Source organism: Saprolegnia diclina (assembly GCF_000281045.1).
Source record: "Saprolegnia diclina VS20 unplaced genomic scaffold supercont1.89, whole genome shotgun sequence".
In the NCBI taxonomy this organism is placed as follows: domain Eukaryota; phylum Oomycota; class Saprolegniomycetes; order Saprolegniales; family Saprolegniaceae; genus Saprolegnia; species Saprolegnia diclina.
Genome location: NW_008246156.1, coordinates 112,240 through 124,386, shown reverse-complemented (window position 1 = coordinate 124,386; position 12,147 = coordinate 112,240). Strand labels below are relative to the sequence as shown.

The following is a 12,147-nucleotide window of genomic DNA, read 5'->3' as shown; positions in this document are numbered from 1 at the left end:
ACCGAGGCGCTCACGAGCTACGCCCAGTGCATCCTGCGCTTGGAGCAGTCGATGCGCCTCGACGCCGACGGGACGCAAGCGCTGTTGCATCTGACTGATGTTAAGACCCACGCGCGGGTGCTCAACCCGATCTTCTCGGAGGTCGTCTCGAGCCTCGACATCTCGATGCGACCCGAGCACGAGGCGTCGATTCGACATGACAACACGCGCAAGCAGCGATGGCAGACGACGCTGGCGGCGCTTCAAGCTACCATCGCCGAGCACATTGGCGTCGTCACGGAAGATTTGCGCCGAGTCGAGCATTTCAGCACGGATCCCGAGATTCTGTGTGGGTTTCAACCCGAGTTGGACGCGATCGCGGCCGCCGAAGAGGCGCTCACGAGTCTGTTTGCCAAGGCGCACAAGCACCGCGGTGACGACGCGCCTGCCAAGCTCGAAGCGCTTAAGATCAGCGTTCGCAGTATTGCCGAGACACTACGCGCTGCGATTTGCAAGCAGCCACGCGCCGACGATCTAGTGCCGCCGCTGGACGTGCATGGGCACTGTGCTTATCTCTTTCAGTTTGTGCACCGAAAGAACGTGGTCGATGTGATCGAACTGCGCGTCTGGGCCATCGGCAGGGCGCTGGACAGCACCGTGGTCCCGCCCACTGATGCGACGACTCCCAACCCGCATATTGAAGTGATGGGCAAAGCCGATTCCGTGGCTAGAGACTTGGAGATGCAAGTGCTGCGGGCCGACCTTGTTGTGATGCGAGCCGAGTCGCAGGCGCACTTTGCCGCCCAAGACAAGCACCATCAAGAGCTAACACGGCAGCTCACAGCCGCGCTCGAGCAGCTCGGACAGCCCCACGGGTCGCCTCGCCGCACGCAGTCCTTTCCCGTCTTAGACCCGCGCCACCGCGAGCGCAGCAGCGTCGCTGACGCCGTGCACCATGCGATCTAGACCACTATGTGGCGATGCACCGCTGCAAGACCTTGAATGGGGCGCATCGGAACTCAGCGTGGCTTCTTCAGCTAGGCCAGCCCGGACCCCCATCGTCGCCCCAAGACGTAGAATCGTGTATAATCCAGTGTATAATCCAGTGTCGACCCGTGTTGAGGCGCGACCGTGTCTCTGTGCGACGCGCGCCATTTTTCACGCGATCATGCGCCGGCGTCGTTTCATCATCAGCGCAAAAATTACTGCCGCGCGCTGATTGGCTACTTGCGTTCCAGCGATGCCATTGGCCAAAAAGATGGCATGACTTCCGGACGCCAATTCGCGTTTTTCACGGTCGGCAGCAGCAGCATGGGCGACAAGTCGGAGGTCTACTTCTACATCCCCAACCTCATCGGCTACGTCCGCGTGGCCCTCACGGCCTACAGCTTCTACGTGGCCGAGACGGACTGGAAGACGAGCATTATCTGCTACGCCTTCAGCTTCATCTGCGACTACTTTGACGGCTTCTTCGCCCGCTGGTTCAACCAATGTACGATGCCTCGCTCTCGGCGACGGCTCATGTAGCATCCACATTAGGCTCGACGTTTGGCGCCGTCCTCGACATGGTCACGGACCGGTACGCTGCGAGCGACTCGCGCTCTGTCGCTCATGCCATTGTGTAGCTGCTCGACGGCCGGTCTCCTCGTGATCCTCTCGCACCTCTACCCGGCGTACAAGCTCGCGTTCCTCTTCCTCCTCGTGCTCGACTTTTCGAGCCATTGGTACCACATGTACGCGTCGCGCGGCCACCACAAGTCGATCGAGTCGAAGAAGAACGTTCTCTTGCGTGTCTACTACGGCTGCTACCCGCTCTTTGGCTACTGCTGTGTCGGCGCCGAGTTCTTCTACATCCTCTTGTACGTGCTCAGCTTTGAGCCAACGCTCACGGTCGCGGGCCTCCCCCTTGCCTCGGTAGACACCCGTCCTTTTAATGGTCCACGATGCTAACGCGTCGCTTCGTAGATTGCGTGGTACGGCTGCTTCCCCGCGTGCGTCATGAAGAACATCATCAACGTCGCGCAGCTCGCGTCGGCCGCGGCCAGCGTCGCCGAGTTCGACTACGAGCAAAAGACCAAGGCCAAATGAGCCACTCCATTCGCTTGTACATAGCACTATCAAGATAGCATCAATGTAGCTATAACACGACAATTATTCCACAAGGTTACGATCGAAGGGATGTAGCTTTAGCGACAGTCTCTGCATACAGGACCAAAATCCGCGCCAGACGCAGAATGGCCTCATCCATCGACGGAGAGGCCATTTCGGGCGCCCATCGCATACTCACGGAGGGGCCAGCAGCCCGTGAGGTCCAGCGAGTGCACATGACAGAGCATCGAGACATTGGTGAGCCCCAAGCAATTGAGGAGGCTGAGCGAATGCATCCACGGTCGTGAGCTGGTCGCAGCCGTCGAGACACAGTGCTACTAGTTGCACAAAGGTGACTACGTCGACGTCGTCACCGTGCATCCGATGGCAGTTGGCGAGGGTGAAGGTTTGCACAAAGTGCAGACGTACGTGGGCGAGCGGCAGACATCGCAGTGCGAGAGGTCGAGTGTGACGACGCTGGCGAGCGGTGCGACGTCCTTCTCTCATATCAATCGCGGTCCGAGAGGCACGCCGTGTGCAACTTCCCGAGATAGCTCGAGTCGACCAGAGCCGTTCGGTTGGCAATGTGTGTGGAGATAGCCAAGGGGCGACCAGGGCGCAGTGGCCGTTGATGTCGAGTATATGTTGGCCGCCCACGCATCAATTTGCGTGATGTGTCGTCGGGTCCGAAGGGCCGACTCTGCAGGCATGGCCGCTTCTTGACAATGCACTGAAAAGGAAGCAAAAGAAAGATTGTTGTTACTTCATTACCCCTATGGTTGCAGATCACGGGAGCCGTGTCACCCAATCACGGGTAGACCAGGAGGTAGCCTCTTGAGTCCCATTGGACGAGGTCGGAAGCCGCGCGCATTGCGGCTCCCACCAACACTCGAAGGCGGTGACAGAGGAGCCCTGCAAAGGACCATCCCTGCACAACAATGCGTCAAGTTGCAGATATGAAGCGTCCCTGCAAAAGGCGTCCCATACCAAGTCCGTATCCACAACCCCGTGGCAGCGAACCAGCTCGATGATCTCACGGACCGGCTCGGTTACCGCTGCGTCGCTCTCCTGAGGGCCATCTTAAAGTGATCTTAGTCTTTGCGGTTGTAACGCATGTCACATGCGGCCCTTCCGCGCTGCCACGTACCCCGTATCCGGACGTCCGGAAGCAGTCGCGGCCGCGTGGCCGGCCATGATGCGAGTAAAAGGTCAATGCGACTGGTAGAAGCAAACTAATATACTATTATATGCATGGTGCGTTATTCGTCTAGTTTGTGGTGGACTATGAGAGCTGGAAGCCCGAGGACTGGCCGCCGTTGTACATGCGACGTGTTCGGCGCTCGCCCGCAATGTTGCCCGGCGCGTTCTGGAGGAAGATGTCGCTCGCGCTCTGGTTCTGGTTGCTTCCGCGGCGCTCCATCTGCTGCTGCATGTACTGCTGCTGCTGCAGCTGGTACTTTTGAGCCTCCTTGTCACTGTTCCCGCCGCCGCTGTTGTTGCTGCCGTGACGCACCAGCGCCTCGTTGTTGCCAAACACTTGGCTCCCGATCTGCTCGGGGCGGTTCGACGACCCGCGACGGCCTTTTCGGTCGTCCATGAACGACCCCGACGTGCTGTTGGCCGCGTCGGCGCCGCCAAAAATGAGCGATCCGACCGTCGACCCACCGCCCGGCGGCTTGGCGAGGCGTGTGCTGGAGCGGTCGCCGATAAAGTTGTTGAGGTTCTGCGACTGCGTGGCGCTCGGTCGGGACATGGTCTTCTCAGGGAGTGCAGAGGCAAAGCGGAAATGACCGATGGAGAGCGCGAGCCAAAGCAGCTATTTTGGATGCGGGTTCGCCTACGCGATCTTGTGAGAGACCAATCAAGGCCTTGGCCAGTGAACCCGCCGACGCAAGCCGGGCGAAGACCCGGTTTGAGCCTAAGGAGATAGCCTAAAGTTGAAGTGGCGACCCTAGCTTACAAGGTCGATATCCAGGATCGGCGGCTCAAGCCACCGCTGCACTTACGACGCCACTAGCTACTGCAGTCGTGTCGTTGAGGCAAGGGCAATGTCGAGTAACTACAGAGAGCACTGCACCAAATTGTTCGCAGATTGGACAACTGAACCGTCGGAATAGCCCTCAAGTGTACCTAGCATCTGCAAGCTCGGAAGATAGCGGCCACGTGATGCTGCCGTACACTGTACTAGATGGCGCCAGCAGAAGACGACCACGACCACACAATGTATGGTTCACGTTCCGGCGTCGCCGGGCCCACGACGGCGGCTCGAACTCGATCGCATCCCGCTTAACGCACCCAACTGCAGAGCAATAGGGCGAGCTGTATGAGTCATCGCGCATCGATTTGCAGCTTCTATCGACCGGTGAGGGCGGACGACCTGGTGGCGGTCCCACGCTGTCGACATTCCGGACTTGGTTGAGGCTAATTGTACCCAACTGCCCACTGGCTCCATGGCGCCGCTTCAACTTGGCACTTGCGCGTCCCGAGGTAAGGAGCATCGCAATGCCTGGGTGGCGCTCGCCAAGCGCGGGTACGACCTTGGCACCAACGGCGCTGGCTCCTTGGTGGCGTGCGAGGGCGGCAGTTGCGTGCGTATAGCTGGTCGCAACTGCATATATAAATACATAGAGGTTGTAGGCTGACGCGATCGATTTGCAGAGGTGCCAAGCCCCTTCTGGCCCGACTTCAACGCTGTGAGACAGAGACGACGACGCCACGGATGCTTCGGTACTCGAGCCCCAGTCGCCGACAAGAGACGTCGCCAGAGAACGCCGACTCGATGCTGGCCTTCGTCAACGGCGTCTGCCGCTGCTGCCTCGGCGTCGACCTCTGCGCCACGAGCCCACTGGTGGTCTACCTCGCCGAGGGCCCACTCATCAAGAAGGGCGACTACGCCCACTTTCGCTACTTTGTGCTCGACTCGAACGGGTTCCTCAAGTACTACGAGATCCCGGTCAAGCAGACCATCAACGACATGGGCGACGTCGTCGTCCACATCCCGAAGAACAAGCTCACGCTCACGAACCAGCTCACGACCCGCAATTTGCGTGGCGTCATGCTCCTGCACCCGTCGCTGTGCGCGACCGAGTTTGAGATCTCGGGCTCAGGCCTCGACCTCACGTCGCTCAACCAGACCACGTCGTCTCTCAACTCGGAGATGCGCTGCGTGCGCCGGACGCGCGAGATCCTCGTGACGGGCTTTGCGACCAACGGGACGCTCACGTCGTGGAAGCTCCAGGCCTCGAGCCACTCGCACTACGACATGTGGGTCAAGGCCTTCCGCATCGCGATGCGCCCGGTGTGGGTGCCCAACTCGAAGCACTGCCAGATCTGCCATGGCACGTTCACGGCCTTCTTCCGTCCGCACCACTGCCGGTACGCGCGCCGACACCATGTCCATGCTCACACCTGTACGTAGCAAGTGCGGTACGTGCGTGTGCTACCAGTGCTCGCACTTGATTCCGCGCCTGCCGCTGCTCGGCTACACGGACCCCGTCCGCATCTGCTGCGACTGCGACCCGCTGCCGGAGCCGTTCTTGCCCGGCACAAAGGTGCTTGTCTATGGCATCCGCGTCGGTACGATCGTGCAAGGCTCGTCGGACGCGGTCATGGTCCACGTCTCGATCCCGGCGCGCCAGACGATCCAGCGCGTGCACATTCGATATGTCGAGCGCTACTCGGAGATGATCCTCGCTGCCAACCGCATCAAGTGCCGCCTCAAGTCGTACTTGGCGTACCGCCTCTTTCGCACACAGCTGCATTTTCACACGTGGAGCCTCCTCGAGACGCTGGAAGAGCAGCGCGCGGTGCAGACCGTCAAGATCCTCAAGACGTCGATCAGCGTCAACGAGCTCCAGTCGCTCACGCCCGCGTGGAGCAACTCGTGGGACCAATCGGCCGAGCTCCAAAACCAAAACCTCCCGGGTACACGAGTTTCTTGTTTCGAATACTGTATCAAGTTGATACTTAGACAATGTCGTGCCGGCGTCGTACCGTGGGGCACACCTCACGTTCCCACTCACGGAAAACCAAGTGCTCAAGCTTGTCGACGCCTTCCGCAACGGCCTTCCTCTGCACCAAGCCTACGTCACGCGCCTCCTCAACCTCGTACACCGCAGAGACCTATGAGATCGTAGTTTCTGAAGGGCTGTGTAGATTCTCGAGCAACCGCTCGTGTGCATGAGCCGGCTCACGATCCCAAACGGCGTCCAGGTCGTCATTGTCGGCGACCTCCACGGCCAATTCGAGGACCTCATGACGATCTTTGATCGCAAAGGTGTGCCCAGCAAGCACGTGTGGTATGTCTTCAACGGCGACTTTGTCGACCGCGGTCTCCACGGCGTCGAAGTCATTCTGACGCTCCTCGCGTACAAGCTACTCTACCCGACATATGTGTTTCTGAACCGCGGCAACCACGAAGCGTCGATGCTCAACCACGTCTTTGGCTTTGAAGAGGAAGTCATGCGCAAGTACCGGGACTCGGGCGCGCTCTTCCAGCTCTTTGGACAAGTGTTCAACCGCCTCCCGCTCTGCACGCTCGTGCAAGACGCGATCTTCATCGTGCACGGCGGCGTGCCCCACAACCCGAATGTGACGCTCGCCGACATCCAAGCCATTGACATTGAGCGCGAGCCGCCGACGGGGGCCAGCGGCCTCTTGGCCGACGACATTTTCTGCCAAATGCTCTGGAACGACCCGCAGCCGCACGATGGCATCACAATCTCGAAGCGCGGCTGCGGCTACGAGTTTGGACCGGACGTGACGCAGGCATTTTGCAAGACCAACAACCTCCAGATGATCATTCGGTCGCACGAGTCGCACGAAGATGGGTACGTCGTGTGCCACGACGGGCTCGTCCTCTCAGTCTTCTCGGCGTCTGCGTACTGCGGCTTCCAGACCAACAAGGGCGCGTTTGTGGTTGTCACGAACGAACTCAAGCCGTATGTGGTACAGTTTTACGCCCAGCCGCTGCAAAAGTACACGTGCCACCGCAACTGGCGCGCGCAGACCAAGGCGTTCGAGGACAAGACGCTCTGGAGCCTCCAAGAACTCATTGGCCAAAAGTGCGACGCGCTCCGCCAGTACTTTCGTGGTCAGCCCTTCTGGCGCATGTTCCTCACGCGTCTGCAGTGGAAGCAAGCGCTCACGGACGTCCTCGGCGTGCCGGTCCACTTTCTCCTCTACGCGCCCCAGCTCGTCGTGCTCGACGACCACGACAAGATCGACTGCTACGAGTAGGACTCCTGACTTGTGTTGAGACGCTGTTGACGACACGGGACTAGGTTTCTCCGGTACTATGAAGTGTCGAGCGAGACGGACGTGCCGTGGTGCCACGAGATGCTCGGGCGCATCTTTGGCGCGATCCTGCAGGACGCCGACCCGGCGCTGCCGGAGCGGGCGCTCATGAAGCGCGCCTTCGAGTACTTTGACCGGTCGCTCAAGCACCGCATAACGTTTGACGACCTCAAGGACACGCTGCGTGTGCTTGGGTACCTCGAGGCCAAGCCCGCGTCGCTCCCCATGTCGTCATCGCTCTCGGTGCCCATGTCGTCGTCGCTCTCGTCACTGGCGTCGCCGCCGAGCCGGGCGATGCGCAACTCAATGGCGAGTCTCTACCGCGACGAGGCGAGTGTGGCGACGACCGACGACAAGGATGCGGTCGAGGACGAAGACGACATTGTGCTCTCGGAGCAGCAGGCGTTTGAGCTCATGCAGTACCTCGACATGAACGAAGACGGCATCGTGAGCGAAGACGAGTTTGCGACGACGTTTTACGCGGTGATTGGCCACTCGCACGCGCACTACGCCGCCGCGTAGGCCGAGTACATACACTAAGGAATCTTCTATATATCGATCTATCAAATGCTAAATCGCATATTGCAGCGCCAGAGACATCCGCCGAATATGAAGTTGGCCATGTTTTATGGAAAATATACACACAGAGAAGGCGGAGAATGCGGTGTGGCTGCAGAGGACACGGCGGGTCGTGTCGCGGCCACTTGGCGGATGAATTTTTGGATTTTTCAACAAGTAAACCACCGATCACTTTTCTCGTTACGAAGAGACGACAGTCGATCGCCTGCAATGGCGCGAGTACTGGCGTCTTGTCGCTTCCACGTTCTCAGATCGATCGAGGTCTACGGATCCCAGGAGCAAGCTTCAAGACAACGCGACGTCGCAGGCCGGCTGACAAGGCAGCCGACTGACGGCGTGTCAAGATTCGCCCCTGTCGCAAGTGGCGATATACACGCTGGGCGGACGCCGAGGTCCACACACCGCGAGAAAGCGCTGTCGTTGGATGCGAGGAGACCTTTCTAACGAGAAATGTGACATACCGCCCGTTGCTGGCGTCAGTTTCGCCACCTGTCGGCAAATGTGGAACGGCCGAGATTTCGGCGCGCAATGTCGTCGGCGCTCTGGCGTCTGGCCGCAGAGAAGAGCCTCGTAGTGGTGTTGCCACGTGCTACCGCCGCAGCAACGTCGCGCTGGGACGTTGCTGCGAGCTTGTGTTACGCGCCTTCTTTCTCGATGAGGATTGGAATGATCGCGCCACGAGCCGCGGTCGCTCGCACGCCAGCGCGGGCAGGCACACGGTAGCTCCCGAAAGCTTGAGGTGGACCTGTTACAGTCCCATAACACCTCGGCACGGACACGGTCGAGCGGTCGAGTGATCGAGCGACGGCCGGGACGGGGTTGCGTATTCCAACGCCTATCGTATTACGACCTGCTACATCGCAGTACGGTGTAGCGCGATGGGCTACTCGTTGCGCTGGCCTCTTGGCTGCCCGGATGCACCCACGTGTTACAACCTAGATCTTGGAGTTATAACAGCAAAAAGAGCTGGTTTGTTTGCGTTATGGCACCTACATTCCACCTCGTCGGGGCCGTCAATGGCACTGGATAACTTCGAACTTCGCGTCCCACGGCCACCGTAGTGGCGAGGATGTCGTTGTCGTGGGGTGTATATCGCAGGAGTGCAGCGGGCGAGACGAGCAATTCGCCAAGTGAGCGCGGCGTGAATAATTCGAAGCGTCGTCCTTCTGGCGAGGGAATTTTCGCGCAATGCGCACATGTCGCGCGCAGGTGGTCCCTCAAGCGAGGGCAGGATTTTGGAACCCGAAGTTCGCAGACGGAGACGGCGCCAGACAATATGTGTAACAGGCTGGCGCCAGAACGGGCCGCTTCAACGCGCGCCGAGTGACCACTTTTCAATTTGCCAACCAGTAAGCATGTCGCTCGCCACGCTCCGCAGCTCCGTCATCGACGCCCGTCGCGAGGGCAGCCACACCGAGTACGCGATCAAGGTCCAGGTCTCGATCGACGACGAGTCGATCGTCATCTACCGCCGCTACTCGGCGTTCGTGCAGCTCCAGAAGTTTGTGCTGCGCCACCTCAAGGAGGGCCAGTGCTGCAGCGGCGGCCGCTGCCTCCTCGAGTCGTTCCTCAAGTCGCTCTTCGAGACCGAGTTCCCGAACGCCAACTTCCTCTCGAAGAACTCCAAGTCGGTCGTCCAGGACCGCGTCTACTTTCTCAACGATTTTCTCATGCGCATGCAAGAAACCATGGCCAAGTGCCCGCCGCGCATCATCCAGCGCTGCGAAACCGAGGGCTGCAAGGTCTCCAAGCTGCTCAAGAGCTTCCTCGGCGCCGTCGCTGTCAACCCTGCCCACTACGAGTAGAGGCGTACGCTGCTGCTGCTGTATATTTACGATTGATCTTCTCCTCGAGAGGGCGCATGCCGTAGCGATCGCGTCGATTGCAGACAACGTCGCTGCGGAAGCCGCCTTATTTAAGCCCACAAACAACCCTTGCATTCTATCTCCACCATACCTTGCACACGCCGAGGAGGACTAGGTTCTTATTGTCGAGCCAGAGGTAACCAGACGAGAGCTGGAGTAACGTGCTGATGGAAACGCAGACAGGCGGAGAGGCGGTGCGTCATTGACAGTTCGTCGAATCGCTCGAGCATGGGTGACGGACGACCCACCCGCTTGACGCTGGATTCGAGCAGCAACGTTGCGCCGCTGCTCGTCGCTGCAGCACCCGACGCGTCATGGATACGGTGTATATTGGTTTTGACAGGTACTTCTGAGAAATAACGTCGTCAAGTCACTTGATACATATTCGTTTTCAAGAGGGTTTCAAGTCTCGGCTAGAAGGTACCGTTCCTTGCACGACGCTCTCTCGGTGCGTCGATCGTCGTATGCCGACACCTCAGCAGACCGTACATGCAAGAGCCTGTTCGAGCGGTTGGAACTTGCTTTTCTGCTGGCTGCATCTCGCCACCCATGATGTGCATTGCCGTCTCGTGAGCTGCACGGTTGGTGGATCTGCTGCGTCCACAAATACAGAGAGACTGGCTAGAGCGCGGCGCAGTCACCATTGTCAAAGCCGCAAACCGCCACGTTGCACGGGGCGTCGCAAAAACCGTTGCCTCGACGCACGTTGGCGCAGAAGGGCGCGCACGCCGCATCGCAGACACCCTGACGTAGTGTCGCTGCCCAGTGGTAGCTTTGCTCGTGCGCACAAAAAGGCGTCGAGCCAAGGTGAACATAACCTCGGGTCAGTGCTGCTCGGACCGCCGGCGTGTCGGGCACGTCTGCGATCCGAGTTTGATCGAGCGCGAGGTCCAGCGTTGGGTTGGCCGTGATGAGACTCGTTGGGAACTCGGTGATGGGATTCGCGTCCAAATAGAGTTTTTGCAGCAGCGGCAACGTGCTCACTGCATCCGGAACGGTAGACAGGTTGTTGCTGCTCAAGACGAGAAACTGGAGAGAGCGCAAAGCTGCGATCGATTCGGGAACGACCTGGAGACTGACGTTGCTCAGCCACAAGTTGGAAAGATGGGTCCAGTTGGCCCACACAGCGTCGGGTACATTGACGATTGGCGCCGAGTCGATGTAGATGCCAACGAGATGCAACGGCGGCGACGCCAGTGCGACTGGAAGCGCCGTGAGCTGGCTGTAGCGAATGTAGGCTAGTGCGAGCGACGCGGGGTATGCACTCGGCGGAATCTCCCACGACGTCATGTTGGAGTACTCGATGGCGTAGGCGAACAACTCTTCAAACGGTGTTAGCGTCTGCGGTTGCAAGCCGCGGGGCAGCGAGCAGTGCAGTGTGTGCAGCACCATGAGGCTGGAGCCCAGGAGGTCCACATTCAAGTAACGCTCTTCGTCTCCGTCGAGAGAACAAACGCTCGTCCGGCAGTCGAGACGCGCATAGACGCAAGCGCAAGCAGCGCTAAACCACGGACGCGCTTCAAGGGTGCAGTGTGCAGGGCAGGCACTACTGTGACCGATTGCATACAACGAGAGACACAGCACGCCTAGACCCCACACTACATTGAAGCCAATGAGAAGGCGGACCCAGCGCTTGTGGGTTGGAAAGCGTATTCGGTTGCACTGAACCGATGGCCGTTTGATGGAGGGTGGCGGGCATGACAAGGCTGCTAGCGTGGCCTCTATCGCGCCCAGCTGCAGCGCACTTGGCGCAATCATCGCCACAAGTTTGGCTACCGACGTGACTGCGAGGAGGCGCCACGACGCGACAAGCTCAGCGTACCACGCATACTGATTCACCGTCGAGCCCGTGTCGTGTTGTGGGCCGTAAATGACTGTAGCGGTCGGGACAAGCACAAAGAGAGTGGGGAAGACGACCGCTATGAGCAGCGTCGTAACGCTGTCGAGAGCATCGACGAGCCCAAGATGGTCATACGCGATGTAATATGGCGTGACGAGGCAGCTGACGGCGACAAGCGCCGTGTAGGCACCCGCGACCGCCGTGTGCGGTGTCGCGGCGGCGGTCGTGTAGGCGAGGTACGTTTGGCCGAGCATCGCTAGCGTGTGAAGCACCGTCGCTTTCAGCTGTGGCGGCCATGGGCGGGTAGCACAAAAGGACTTGGAGAGATTTGGTTTGTATCGCGGCCGAAGCGGGATTAGAAAGGCAACAGCAACGGCAAAGAAGACGCTCGCGCAGGCTTGGGGCTGGATGAAGCGAACCATGCGGGTTTGGATCGGGGTGAGGCGCCAGGCCATGAGCCCAAGAAGTGCAAAGTAGAAGCTGTTGCCAAGAAGGTACAGG

General features: G+C 59.5%; 6 protein-coding genes across 6 annotated transcripts; 4 read left to right on the top strand and 2 right to left on the bottom strand.

Annotated features, from left to right (window-relative positions):
- Positions 1 to 51: 51 nt before the first annotated feature.
- Positions 52 to 1,141, top strand: SDRG_15348 (hypothetical protein; the record flags this gene model as incomplete). The annotated part of the gene is made up of 1 exon (XM_008621517.1): positions 52 to 1,141. The coding sequence occupies one exon, from the start codon at positions 52 to 54 to the stop codon at positions 943 to 945; it is 894 nt and encodes a 297-aa protein (XP_008619739.1). The 3' UTR covers positions 946 to 1,141.
- A 130-nt stretch (positions 1,142 to 1,271) lies between these two features.
- SDRG_15347 (hypothetical protein) lies at positions 1,272 to 2,206 on the top strand. The gene is made up of 4 exons (XM_008621516.1): positions 1,272 to 1,471; positions 1,519 to 1,558; positions 1,605 to 1,893; positions 1,945 to 2,206. Exons 1-4 carry the CDS (start codon positions 1,291 to 1,293, stop codon positions 2,065 to 2,067), a joined length of 633 nt encoding a protein of 210 aa, XP_008619738.1. The 5' UTR covers positions 1,272 to 1,290; the 3' UTR covers positions 2,068 to 2,206.
- Positions 2,207 to 3,286: 1,080 nt separating this feature from the next.
- Positions 3,287 to 3,905, bottom strand: SDRG_15346 (hypothetical protein). The gene has a single exon (XM_008621515.1). The coding sequence runs from the start codon at positions 3,818 to 3,820 to the stop codon at positions 3,350 to 3,352; it is 471 nt and encodes a 156-aa protein (XP_008619737.1). The 5' UTR covers positions 3,821 to 3,905; the 3' UTR covers positions 3,287 to 3,349.
- Positions 3,906 to 4,714: 809 nt separating this feature from the next.
- On the top strand, positions 4,715 to 7,951 carry SDRG_15345 (hypothetical protein). The gene is made up of 5 exons (XM_008621514.1): positions 4,715 to 5,442; positions 5,486 to 5,991; positions 6,038 to 6,174; positions 6,223 to 7,301; positions 7,350 to 7,951. The coding sequence occupies exons 1-5, from the start codon at positions 4,787 to 4,789 to the stop codon at positions 7,882 to 7,884; spliced, it is 2,913 nt and encodes a 970-aa protein (XP_008619736.1). The 5' UTR covers positions 4,715 to 4,786; the 3' UTR covers positions 7,885 to 7,951.
- A 1,240-nt stretch (positions 7,952 to 9,191) lies between these two features.
- SDRG_15344 (hypothetical protein) lies at positions 9,192 to 9,891 on the top strand. Its single transcript, XM_008621513.1, has one exon. The coding sequence runs from the start codon at positions 9,297 to 9,299 to the stop codon at positions 9,744 to 9,746; it is 450 nt and encodes a 149-aa protein (XP_008619735.1). The 5' UTR covers positions 9,192 to 9,296; the 3' UTR covers positions 9,747 to 9,891.
- A 278-nt stretch (positions 9,892 to 10,169) lies between these two features.
- On the bottom strand, positions 10,170 to 12,101 carry SDRG_15343 (hypothetical protein; the record flags this gene model as incomplete). Its single annotated transcript, XM_008621512.1, has 1 exon — positions 10,170 to 12,101. The coding sequence occupies one exon, from the start codon at positions 12,099 to 12,101 to the stop codon at positions 10,428 to 10,430; it is 1,674 nt and encodes a 557-aa protein (XP_008619734.1). The 3' UTR covers positions 10,170 to 10,427.
- Between the last annotated feature and the right edge of the window lie 46 nt (positions 12,102 to 12,147).